A 13,541-nucleotide genomic window follows, 5' to 3' on the forward strand; every position below is an offset into this window, starting at 1 on the left:
ACGACTGTGCTTGTGAACATCGTACACTGGATTTATGCGAAAAGTTGAAGAGACAAAGAAGCGCTTTTTACTGTACATGCATTAGTTATACGTTGGCATTTATTCACGCATTTTGTCCCTGCCGTCTTCTGCTGCTTCGAAGTCTCGCAAGATTGGTTGCTTTGACGTTGTATTGTCAGTGCCGCCTTTCGTCAATAAACATTTGCTCCCTTTTTCGATGTTTATTTCTGTCAGGCGTCGCTACCTGCTTTTGCTCGAACGAGGTGTTCCATGTAAGTTTAACAAGTTTGACATTTTGGGCGATAGAGGCCAACTGCGCATTGTTCATAGTCAACCTGAGTTACTCCGACCGTTTTCTTGAAGTGCAACTAATTATCGGAATAGCTAAGTTCAGATGTGCCAACTTTAAATATTTGCTTTAGGGCATGCGTTTGTAAGTTTGTAAAGCATGTTCAGGAATCACCGCTGAAATTGTTTCCATGACGGTATATTCTACATTGTTCTTCTGTTTAAAGTCTAAAGGAAATGCGCGAAAGAAAAAGAAAAGAGAAAATTAGACATGGCTGTGCGCTTGCACATTTAGTTTCTCTCAACCGGCGTTTCGAAAGACCGAAAGTTGTACGTGCGTTCTAGAACGAAGTGGTCAGTCCTGAGATCCACGCAGTCGCGTCAGCACCATCATTGTGAAAGTGAGAAAAAAAAAGCAAAATCTACCATAGTGCGAAATCATAAGTAATAGGACAACGAATAAAGCAGATCGAAACCCGTATCGGCTTTTCCAACGGGCGTGCAGGCTTCGTTCCTCCCCGTTCTTTCGAAACGCTGTTGCGAGCATTGCAAACCGGATGATGATGATGATGATGATGATGATGATGATTCCTCGTTTAATGTCATAAGCCCACTGTGGGCGATAGGCTACGAACTGGCTGGTAATATGACAAAAAGTTCAAGGACACCTAAGCACTTATGAGTCGAGAATGCGAAAACATTAATGTCAACTTGAACGCCGCTGAGCGGTCCCTTGAGCTTTGCGCTGCATGTAACGTACCACAGCGGCACGTGCTGCCCGACCCAGCAAGCAGCAGCAGCAGCCTGCGGTGAAAACGCCGCATGCCACTAACTTCCTGCGCGACGAGAGACCGAGGAAGCAGCAGCAGCCACCACGGTCGGCAGGCGCACGGAACACGTAAGCCCAGTGGGGGGTGAGAGAGATGTAGATGTAGATGTAGAGAGAGAGAGAGATACGAACCGCGCGGGGCTTCCGAGAGAATGTGCGAGGGTGAAGAAGCGTCGAAGCGATGCCCTCTCCTCTCACGCAACACCTGGCGCGCTATCGTTCGCAGGTGTTCCTTTCGACCACTTGATGTGGCGTCGCAGCTAATGGTAACTCCGTCGAGCCGCGCTCGGGCCGTGGCGTCGTAGCCAATGACGATATACCTGTCCTGTCGGTGCCACAGACTACAGACGCTTTCGCATCAAAAACGAAAAAAACAAACCCGTATGCGTAAGCGCGCAGTGACGTCACCTCTTCTCATATATTTCTATTGCTTACTTCAGAGTCGAGCAAAAATAACAAGAACAAAAAATAACGTTTGAGATAGCGCCATGAACACAAGTTCATTGGGTGTTTCTCAGTATGTTCTACAATTTTAAAGATGTATGTATGGCATAAAAATGCTTAGATGTTTGTATGAATAAATATCGCTTACTACAGTGAAGCTGTATGTGGCTGGCTGATTCATCCGTGCGTCCGTCTGTCGCCTGTACGCCGAAAACTCCTCCGGCGCAACTACATGCGCATGCGAATAAAAAAAACTAAATAGAAAGAGAGGCATGCGATTGGCTGCCCCAGTAGTGTCGTCGCTGCTCTCCATCGGAGCCGAGCGCACGCGCAACAGTTTCTCTCAGGCTCTGAAATGGGTAGGCCACGCATCGTGAGTACTCCTGAAGAGCAGGCAGCTTTAGATCAGCAACGCCGCAAGCAGTAGCGGCAACGCTCTCGTCTACACCGTGCCGATGCTGCAGCCCGGCCACAAGAACAGGCTCGTGTAGTCGAGCGCAAGCAGCAACGGCGTACCGAGGGTCCGGCAGCCTACCAAGCCGTCGTTTATTGAACCATCGGGATTAATCTTGTGATAAACAACAGGGCCGCACGTTTCAGCTTTGTTGGTTAACTATCTGTACGGAGTGCTTGGGAGGTGAATTTTTCTACCTAAGAAATCATATTTGAAAAGGTATCTGAGCAATTCAAGCCGACAATGAGCAGAAGCGACATTGTCACCGCAGTATATTCAACTATCGGAAGTAGACGTAGTTGAACAGACTTTTTTAACTTGGTAATATTTCGCATCTTTTACGTCATTTGGTCGCATTTCGACGCTTTGTTAATACATTCATTGAACCGGCTCACAGCGCAGACAGTAGTCCAACTACAAAGGCCTCGGCAGGAGGCCAGTCCACGTACTGACGGTCACTGTAAGTCTGCAGAGCATTTTTCCTCGCGTAAATTTTGTGCAACTTTCGAATTTTCTAGCATTCCCCCCCCCCCTTACGTGGTTTTTATTTACTGTATTGTTTTCTTCGGGCTGGTACAATGATAGTGCGATAACTTCGGCATTTGTCTCCTCATACGTATGTGTTTCTGCTCGAAATATGTGTTATGAGGAAATACGTTACGGCAAATTGCGATAACAAATGCGGACGTCAGGTGTCGAATGACGCGCAGTCCGAAAACACATATGAAACAGCCGACTTCTGTGAAGTAAAGCAGGTTGCACCCAAGTACGCAAACTCATGTGGCCATTATTGATATTCGAGGGTCATCCCGATTATGTTATTCACTCAGAAAGCTGCCGGCACTACGCGCACTCAGCAAACTTTGCAGATCACTTTGACGATTAGGCGCGCGCAGACGCGCACTTTGCTGCGTCGCAGATCGCTTTCAAGACGCACGAGCGCCGGCAACGCTTGCCTACGGCGTCCGCCAAAGACGTCTACTACGGCGCAATTCAATCGCATGCCCAACGCCGTAGTAAAAGTCGTGGTTGTCTCCACACTGTACAGTGGTGGGCAAGGAGGACATCGAGGCACCATGCGCTCCTCCCTCCCCTGACCCCCCCTCCCCCCCCCCCGCGTCATGCCAAATGGTCATGCGCGACAAGAGACCACACGCTTCCGGTTCGCGGTCCTCGCTCGCGCACCGGCTCACCCTCACACACGTTTACTCGCACGTGCAGAATACGGCGCGCGGCGACGGTTTCCCCGTGGTCGGACTTTATACGGAACCATTGACACTGGAAGGAGAGCGTGTTGCATCTTTCTGTTCAGGTTCTAGAAAAAAAAAGTAATAGTCGCAAAGTAGATTTATTTTAGTCCTCCCGATTCAGTCGCTGAGCCAATAATAGTCCGCAGTAGGCAGCAATAGTGACAGGCGTGATTCCCCAAGTCCCCCGATTCTCGAACTACCGCTGCCATCACAAGAGCAGCGACGCTTGTTATCGCTGCCGCTATTGAACGGAGTGTGACGGTCGGGGGCGAGCTCGACGCTGCCGGAGTTGAGGCCGCCGGCAGCATGTTTTCCCGAGGCGGCTCCTCGTGTCCCCTGAAGTCAAGCGACCATGCCCCGTCGAGAAGTACGCAGAGCCCCGTCGACTGGTTGCAGCGCGTGTTGCGAGGGCAGCGCGAGCAGGCCGGACCCTCCAGATAGACGGACCTGTTCAGCTCGTTGCCGGCGGGCCCGTAGTTGCACACGTAAACGACTAGCCTCTTGGGGTCGGAAGAGAGCGTGGTCACTTCCCCTTGAGCGTAGCCGCAGCCGACGGCCCACGTGGCTGCCCAGGCGACCTGCGCGAACGCGTCGCTCGACGGCAAAGTCTCCTCGTAGGTGCCGACCTTGGCGACGTCGTAGTGCAAGTTCTGATCGAACCAGTCCATTATCACGTCGTGCCACTTCGTGGACGGCATCCAGTTCCGTGCACGGTCCGTGAGCACGTTCTGGCCGGTCCTGGGGAAGCCGTACGTGAAGCGGTTTTCCACGAGGTCGTGCCTCACCACTCCGGTCTTGTCGGTTCCCTGCCTGGCTATCGCCAAGGCCACGTCGCTCATCTCTTTGTCCCAGCGCAGCTCGACCATGTTGGCCGCCGGAGGGAAGTCGGCGAGTTGGCCCAGCGCCAGTAGACTGCGGTAGTGGTTGTACGCCGACAGGATGTCGTCTATTCGGAGATCCACCTCGCCGCTGGCTAATTTGAACTCTTTGCGTAACGCGGAACAGGTAGTGTGCGTCGGCTGTTTCTGGCGATACGATGCGCAGGGGGGTGTTTCTTGGCCGACGGCGGAGAGTTAAGACCAGAGCCAACGCGACAGCACCAAAGCCTTGTCCATCGTCTTCCTCTTCTTCTACGTTCTGAGCCACGCCAATCTTTCTTTCCAACTGCATGAATCGTGATTTTGATGATGACGGTGATGATGATGATGATGAATTCAAACTTTGGCACGAACCGACTATAGAGGGATTGGCGGAGAGTCGAGTAGGGCAGAGAAAAGTGCAATAATTGATGGGCTTTTAACGTTGAAAAACAAACAAACAATGAAACAAGAGAAAAAAGTTTTGGCAGAACCCATTTCACGATGAATGCCGACGTTATTGCGATTAGCCTTGAAGCAACGTAAGGACACACGGTAATAGATAGCTTTAGTTTAACGTAAGGAGAAGTTTTGCGCACGTAAACATGAACGTTCTACGTGCCCTACGCGCCGCACCCGTGGGACGATTATAGTTTTGCGTACGCAAGCGTCTGCTGGTGTAGGTCTGGCAAAGGTTTGGATCGTTGCTTGTGCATAGTCTGCTGGCACCTTCTGCCGTGATATGGGAATGCTACTCCCGCCAAGTTCGTTCCAAACGAGCCGCAATCGGAGACATCGTGTGTTTCTTGCACTTCGTAAGCCTTCGCGCGTCCATGCTATAGAGCTTGAGCTGCGTTCTTTGCCTGGTAGCTCGCAAAGCCGTCACGTACACGTGAGACGCGCGACGCAAGGGCGTAGATTTCACGTGCGTACGTGAGACGCGACGGGCCTCCCGACTTTCGGAGCGCATTTACCTCCAGCAAGATCTTTACGCAGGTAGCGCTTCTACGTACGCGAAACTAAAGCTATCTATAATCAAATTCACAATTTCTGTGTAGCTATGTAGCTATAGCGGACTTATTCAATGTTTCGTGTTCTAAAATGCGCAGAACAAGTTTTCAATGCACATTCCATTTAGATTCAGTGTTTGACAGAGCACTGGGCTTGACGATTCTCACTCAATGCAAGCTCGGGCCCCATTGTGTTCACTTCTTTCTCTACACACAGCTGATTATGATGCCGACTACTTCGCGTCTCAGTAGCCCAGTTCTTTCACGTTTTGTTGCCGACTCGTTCACTTATTGCATCTTGTTGTACTTGTCTATTGTGGCATGCGCCTGGCCGTTGAGGGCCTGAAGATTCACCGTTGAGCACCTGGCCGTTGAGGGCCTGAAGAAGCGCGAGGACTGCTTCGTGACAACACAAAGACAAGTAAATAACAGATAATTTTGTTTAGAAATCAGCCGGATGGAGTCACAAATGGAGTTTCTAAACCACGTCATAAATTTCTGTGCGTAAGAATGATGCTTCGATAACAGATGAACTTTGAACCATCCAGTGCCCTTTGTGAGTCAAACAGTGTTTCCATGTGCTTGTCCATCGTACTATAGGAAACAGCACAGATCTGGCAAAGACGCAGAAAGCCACAAGAAAGGCACACGAGGGACTGCAATTTCATCAAAATAACTTCGTTAAGGAAGTTGTGCAGTAACCTGGCTAGCTCCATTTGTAGCTCCTACCGCCTAAATGGTTTACAGAAGATTATCGTATTTTAATGCTTGTTTTCTTCGTTTATTACATTCTAATTATACCCGCCCGTTCTAGAAGCTCGGTGGCCGTGAACCCTCCGTAGTTTCAAGTCCCTCAGGCCAACTTGACCGTACACAAGGCGAATATCTAAGGAATCGACATCAGCATCACTATTTCTCGGCTGGCGAGCCCATCATGCTCGGTGGCGAGGTAGAAGAAGAAGCTCCGCTCACCCAACTGGACTCCCGCGGTTCCCTGTGGAGCGACCAGGCCTCGGGTTCACAGTCCGAGGTCGCGTTCACTGAAGAGCGGCACTCAGCGCGGCAGCAGTCCAAGACGCAGCGGCACCGAAGCCACTCGCAGTCCTGGGCGCAGCAGGTGACTCCAGTTCTCGATCTGCCGGAGGCGGCTGAAAGACTCGCGGACTACCGGCGCCAAATTCCACCACTGGCCGCCGTTGTGGTTCGCGCAGATGACAGCCGTCGTGGTCACATTCGTCGCAGCAGCGCTTGTCGCACCGACGAACGTGCTGCGAGACACCCAACCGGCTGGAAAAGAGGCACGAGATGGCCGCGCCCTGGACATCGACGACATCGGCAACGTCACGAACATCACTGCTGCTCTGCACGGGAATGGCTTCGGTGCTGCATACTTGGTCAACAACAGGCGGGAGGCGTGTGCGGCTACGCTGCGCGGCTCTGGCTCCTTTTCCACCGGCAGCGGTGAGCCCGTCCACGTTCGACGGAGTGTCGCCCTGGAAAGAAAGAGCTGGCGAGCGACAACGTCCGGAGCACCTCTCAAAGGCGGTGCGCGGTCCGGGGCCGAAGGAAAAGAAATGCCACCGCAGCAGTTTGCTGCTTCCCAAAGAAAGAAGGAGCGCACGGCACAGATGAGGCAACGCATCACTAGCATCGAAAACGTGGTTAAGAAGTCCTCCGAATAAATCTGGACACCTTCAGAGCGACTTCTTGAATTTCGGGACTTAACACCATCTCCCTCTCCCAGTCTTTAGCTAACAACGACGAAGACCGGTCGCTGCTGGTTGAACTTGGTTGCGGCTCATTGCCGCTTATTGAACTGCCATTTATATCCCATGTAAATAAATGCCAGTTCACACGCCTGCGTCCGTCTTTTTCGCCTAACAGTATCATGCATTTCGGTCTGACTGTTTGTTCGCATACGTGATTTCTTTGCCATTCCTTGAGAATTTCATTGTTGTGAGAGTACAGCGCCATGTGAGCCTCTCATGTGCCTCTCTTCGTCTTCGTCGCACAAGCGCTGTTCCCCTGGATTGACGGACAAAACATTGGCTGGTGGTTTCATCAGTTGGCAGAGGCGACGGCGGTTAGTGGGCATGCTGTCCTTGCTCCCTGGCGGCTGTCGCTGCCCGCCCCGTGACCCAGACCTGCTCGGTCGCCTCGGAGCGTTTCTCCTGTGGAATGAGCTGGAAAGCAACACCGGTGATTCTAAATGAACGAGAAAAAGGGCAACCTTAGGGATTCGATTATTTGTTAGCGACAACCAGATACGTATCAGCGTTATATAATCAAGTAAAAGAAGGCATAGGGCAGACTACCCGTTGAAGTGAAGGAACGATAAGTTAAAGGAAAGTGAAAGCGGAGATGAAGAGACTGCTTGCCGCCGATGGAAGCCACGCCCGCAAATCCTGCATGGAGGGTGTGCGTTTCACAGCGATAGCTGTTCACCATAATACAGGTATTATATATAGAGAGAAACTCGTCATTGCAAGCCGAAGAGCGTTGCCGGCGCGGATACGACCACAAATGTGAAGTTCTGCATTCGAAGAGGAAAGGGAATTAAATGTTTCCATAGGAGGGTAGGAAAACGGATAATAAAGGTATCGGTAAGTCAAGCTGAAAACGACTTTTACAGGTGAAACAGTGGACGAAGTTGGGTTGTTCTATGCAATGAAGTGAACCTTTTTAATGCTACCAGAGAATTGGAGGGGGGGGGGGGGCAAAGATCTGACATGTATCGGAAGAATTGAACTAATGCACGCCGATGTTTTGATGGAAAGCAAATTGAACCTGAAATAGTACGTAACGCTAGTGGAACGTCACAAGTCATGCCCATTCGTCTCGCAATGTCTACCGCGGGTATCCGTGATCATGTTTGCCTCATGAAAAATAAAATCACTGCCAAGCCCCACCTCTGAAGGTGGTTGGCGTGAGAGAGGTTAGATAAACGGACATACATCATCCATAGTGGAAAATATGTGAAAATGCCCAAAGAATGCCAATCGCGCAAAAGTAACGTAAATGCTTAAGTCGAAAGACATGGATTAGATGATTTCATGAATGAGGCGTACACATACATTCAACGCGCATGTATTTACATAATATGTAAGTGCGTTCCAATCAGCGCAAACTAGGTTCATTGGTAACCTGTCTGCGGTGTTGCGGTGTTGAGGTGCCATCTTCTCTATCACAGAAGGTGGTGGTTGTAAGTCTGGGCGTTCAAGCCATGGCTCTGAAATTGTTCGCCTTTATCCGTATGACTCCTCCGCTGCTTTTTCGATGTACTGCATCTGTGATGGTTTTGCCTTCTGTGTCGTTCATTCTCTCTATCTCTGGGCCCGAGCGAATTGTGGTGGTGGCATCCCTTTTCCTTCGGCCCCGGCCCACGCAGCGTCCTCGAGAGCTGCTTCGGACCTAGCCGATAGCCAGCTGTTTTTTCCAAGGATGCAACTCTGTCGTACATGGATGGGGACGCCGTTGCCGGTGGAAGCACTGCCAGAGCCACGCAGGACAGCCGCACTCGCCTTCCGGATGCTGTTGATGAAGTCTGCAGCGACTAAACCATCCCCGAGCAGCGCAGGGGGGAAGTTCGTGCCGTTGCCGATGTCATCGACGTAAGAGGCGCAGCTATGGCGTCCCTCTCTTGCAGCGCGCTGGGCTTCTCGTGCTCCATACGTCGGTGCAACTGGAGCTGCCTCGACGACGAAGGTTTCCGCGACTGCTGTCATCTGCGCGAGCCGCAACTTGGGCGAGTGCTGGATTTCAGCGCCAGTGGTTCCCGAGTTTCTCGACCGCATCCGAAGTATCCAAAAGGTGAGTCCTTCGCTACGCCGCTGCACCAAGGACTGCGAGTGGTTTCTGCGCAGCTGCATTTTCGGTATCAGCTGCGCTTGGCCATGCCCTTCAGTGAACGTGGCCTCGGACTGCGAGCCCCAGGCTTGGTTGCTGCACAATCAACCGCGGATGGCAGGATGGATGATGATGATGATGATGATGATGATGATGGTTGTGGTGGTGGTGGTGGTGGTGGTGATGATGGCCTCATGGCTCAGACACACAATGGGGGATTGCCCAACAATAAGATAGAATATCGGTTAAGAATTGTGGAACTTCGTCTTCTTCGTCTCCGCCGAGTGTAATGTTGTTGTAGATCTGAGTAGTTGTGGCGCATAACCATAGTACGGGATTTGCCATGAATAGGGTAGGTAATTTAAGCGCACGAAATCAAAGGAATTGAAAATTTGGATGTTGCAACTTAGAAAGAGAAACTTTTGGGAGCGGGAGAAGCAATTATAACAAAACTATTTAATAAAGTAAAAAGAAAGACTACCAATAAGTAAATCAAGACATAAATAAAAGAACAATTCTAGTGCGGAGGGGAGAGAATAAGCTCATCAAAGTAAGAGAGTAGATTCAACTACTAAAGAAAGATTTTTGTCGCTGAACCCAAAGACAGAATCACAGGCACAGGCAAATCTAGGCCAATATTGCGAAGCGAAGTTCAAAGTAATATTTTTTCTGATTGCAGTAAAACGCCTACAAAGCAACAAGAAATGGTGGCTTCTTTCCGCTTCGCGACGGAATAAGGATCATAGTGAGGGGACCAGTTCAGACCTGTGCAGACATAAGTTTACGTAGGTAGTATGATTGACAGCCGAGGAATGCTGCTGTTTATTTTAATGCTCTTCGCCTTGTGAGTGGTTAAGTTGGCGACAGTGATTCGATACCTAGAGAATATTAGCAGCCACAGAGCTTTTAGAACAGCCGGGTGCACAATATCATTAGCAGGTTTTCATCAAAAGATAAAACAAAAAAGGAACATCGAAATTAGACATACAGAGAAAGAAAAAACAGAACATTATGTTTGTAAATGAGTCGGTTGGAGTCCCAAATGAAGTTTGCTAAACCACTGCATATCTGTGTGTGAGTGAAAATGATGCTCCGATAAGAATGAACTTTGGATAATCGAGGGTTCTTTGTGTACCAAACATCGTTTCCATTTGGTTCTTCATCGTACTAGGGGTACAGCGGTGATTTGAGAAAAACGCAGAGAAAAGAAAAAACGTACGCGTGGCATTGCAATTTCAGCAAAATGACTTTGTGAAGAAAGATACACAGTGGGTTAGCTAACTGCATTTGTAACTCCTACCACCTAAATTGTTGATTTAAAATTATCGTCTTTTAATGCTTCTTTTCTTCTTTTATTCTACACTAATTATAGTGGCCACCCACCCGTTCTAAAAGCTCGGCAGCAGTCAACCCTCCCTCGCTTTCAAGTCCCTCAGGCCAACTGGACCATACACAAGCCGAAGATCCAAGGAATGGACATCAGCGTCACTATTTCTCGGCTAGAGATCACATCATGCTTGGTAGCGAAATAGAAGAAGAAGCTCCGCTCACCCAACTGGACGCCCGCGGTTCCCTGTGGAGCGAATCAGGCCTCGGGTTCACAGTCCGAGGTCGCGTTCACCGAAGAGCGGCACTAAGCGTGGCCGAAGCCAAACACGCAGCGGCGCAGAAGTCGCTCGGAGTCCGGGGCAAGGCGAGGGAGGCCTGCTCTCGATCCACGGAGGCGGCCGACAAACTCGCGGACCACCGGCGCCAAATTCCACCACTGGCCCCCGTTGTGGTTCGCGCAGATGGCAGCCGTCGTGGTCACATTCGTCGCGACAGCGCTTGTCGCACCGATGAACGTGCTGCGAGACACCCAAGCTGCTGCAAAAGAGGCACACGATGACCGCGCCCTGGACAGTGACGACATCGGCAATGCACGAACATCACGGCTGCACGGCGCGGGGATGGCTTCGGTGCTGCAAACTTGGTCAAGAACAGGCGGGAGGCAATCGTGGCTGGGCTGCGCGGCTCAGGCTGCGCTTTCACCGGTAGTGGCGAGCCAATCTACGTACGACGGAATGTCAGCATTGAAAGAAAGAACTGGCAAACGACAACGTCCGGAGTGCCTATCAAAGGCGGTGCGAGGCGTGGGGCTGAAGGTAAATCAACGCCTGCGCAGCAGCTCGTTGCTGCCCAAAGGTAAATGGAACTGAGGACACTGGCAAGGCAATGCGTCACTACCATCTAAAATGCAGTGAAAGGGTCATCCGCATGAGCCTCTTGAATTGCAGGACTTAACACCACCACCCTCCCACAGTGAAGCCGATTTCACCTAGCAATGACTAAGACCGGTCGCCGCTGGTTGAACGTGGTTGCCGCTTATGACCGATTATTGAACTGCCGTTTTCCTATGTAAATATATGCCAGTTCAAATGCCTGCGTCCGTCTTTTTCACGTAACAGTATTATGCATGTATGAGTGTTTATTCGCATACGTTATTTTATTGCGATTCCTTGGGAATTTTATTGCTCTGGAATTGCAGCGCCATGTGTGCCTCTCTTGTGCCTTTCTTCGTCTTCGTCTCATCGGCGCTGTTCCCTTGTATTGATGGACAAATCATTTATCTGAATCTAATGGCTGGTGAATTCTTCAGCCAGGAGAGGGGACGGTGGTTAGTGGGCCCGCTGTCCTTGCTCCCAGGCGGCTGCTTTTGCCCGCACCGGGACCCAGACCTGCTCTACCGGGTCGGAGCTGTTCCCCTGGAGAAATAGCCGAACCACAACAACGCCGATTCAATATGGTGGAGAAAAGGGGAACCTAAGGGGTCCAATATTATTATTAAGACCAGATAGGTATCGGCATTATATAATCAAGTAAAAGAAATACATAGGCCAGACAACCTGGTAAAGTTTAGAAGCGATAAGCTAAAGGAAAGTGAAAGCGAAGATGGTAGCCAAACCCGCACGTTGCGCATGAAGGGTGTGCGTTATGTAGTGGTAGCTGTTCAGAGAATCGCAGGTATTACGGAAAGAGAGAGAGAGAGAGAGAGATAAACTCTTTATTGAAAGGCGGATAGCATTGCCAGCGTAGCGTGCATACGACCGCTGATGTGATGCTCTGCATAGGGAGAGGAAAGGGAATTAAAAGGTTCCAGAAGAGGGCGGAAAAAGTGATAAGAAAAATAATCTGAGTTTGTAATTCAACCTGCAAATGTTATTTACAGGTACGACAATGGGTGAATCCAGGCTTTTCTATAACGTGAACTGAACTTTTTGAAGTTTTACGAGAAGGCGAATTCCTGACAGGTGTCGGAAGAATTTAACCCAGGCCCGCCGATGTTTCGAAGGGAATCGGATTGATCCTTATCTAGTACGTAACGTTACTGGGAACGTGACAATGGAACGTGAGAAGTCATGTCCATTTGTCTCGCAACGCCTACCGCGGGTATCCATCATGATGTCTGCATCATGCGTTAAAAATATGGCGTTGAATCCACTTCTGTGAAGGTGGGTGGCGTGAGAGAGGTTACATACACGGACATACATCACACATAGAGCAAAATATGTGAAAATGTCCAAGATGTGCCATTCGTCAAAAAGTAACGTATCTAGTTAAGCCGTAAGACATGGATGACATGACTGCTTAAAAGAAGCACACATACATGTCAACGGGCACGTATTTACATAATATGTAAGTGCATCCCAATCAGCGGAAACTCGGTTTAATCACAGGAATAAACAGTCTTCGTCGTATCAAGCAGGAGTCACCTTCTCTAGTATAGAAGGTAATGATGATAAGTCCAGGCTTTCAAGCCATGGCTCTGAAGTTTTTAAGGCTTATTAGCATGACCCCTCCATCGCTTTTTCGATGGAATGCATCCGTGATGATTTCGCTTTACTGTGTCGCCCGTTATCTTTGTCTCTGGGCCCGAGCGAACTGCTGTGGTGGCGTTGCTTTTCGTTGAGGCCCGGGCCACGCAGCGTCCTTGAGAGCTGCTTTGGACATAGTCGTTCCCAAGGGTGGAACTCCGTCGTACGTGGATGGGTACGCCACTACCAGTGGAAGCGGAGCGAGAGCCATCCAGCACTGCTGCACACGCCTTCCGGCTGCTGTAGACCAAGCCTGCAGTGACTAAGCCATCCCCGAGCAGCGCAGCGGTGAAGCTCGCGCCGCTGCCGATGTCGTCGATGTACAAGGCGCGGCTATGGCGTTCCCCTCTTGCATCCCGCTGAGCTTGTCGTACCACATACGTTGGTGCGACCGGAGCTGCCAAGACGACGAAGGTTTCCACGACTGCTGTCATCTGCGCGAGCCACAACGTGGGCCAGTGCTGGATTTCAGCGCCAGTGGTTCGCGAGTTTCTCGACCGCCTCCTCAGGATCGAGAACGTGCGTCCTTCTTTCCACTGCTGCAACAAGGATGCCGTGTGGTTTCTGAGCTGCCGCATTTTTTACTTCAGCTGCGCTTGGCTGTGCACTTGAATGAGCATGGCCTTGGGCTGTGAACCCGAGGCTTGGTTGCTCCACGATAAAGCGCGGACGCTGGGCTGGATCATGATGATGACGATGATGGCCTCAT

At 50.4% G+C, this 13,541-nt stretch overlaps 2 protein-coding genes across 3 annotated transcripts in view; both read right to left on the bottom strand.

Annotated features, from left to right (window-relative positions):
- Positions 1-11,394, bottom strand: part of LOC135906383 (solute carrier organic anion transporter family member 74D-like) — a 243,897-nt gene extending 232,503 nt beyond the window's left edge. For both annotated transcript variants that reach the window (XM_065437757.1, XM_065437756.1), the window contains exon 1: positions 10,530-11,394. The gene's annotated coding sequence lies outside the window, so the exon portion shown is untranslated. The remainder of the gene's footprint in view (positions 1-10,529) is intronic.
- Positions 3,356-4,370, bottom strand: LOC135906430 (cysteine-rich venom protein-like). The gene has a single exon (XM_065437815.1). The coding sequence runs from the start codon at positions 4,129-4,131 to the stop codon at positions 3,364-3,366; it is 768 nt and encodes a 255-aa protein (XP_065293887.1). The 5' UTR covers positions 4,132-4,370; the 3' UTR covers positions 3,356-3,363.
- Positions 11,395-13,541: the final 2,147 nt, after the last annotated feature.

The sequence above is a fragment of the Dermacentor albipictus genome, chromosome 5 (genome assembly GCF_038994185.2).
Source record: "Dermacentor albipictus isolate Rhodes 1998 colony chromosome 5, USDA_Dalb.pri_finalv2, whole genome shotgun sequence".
Lineage (NCBI taxonomy): Eukaryota > Metazoa > Arthropoda > Arachnida > Ixodida > Ixodidae > Dermacentor > Dermacentor albipictus.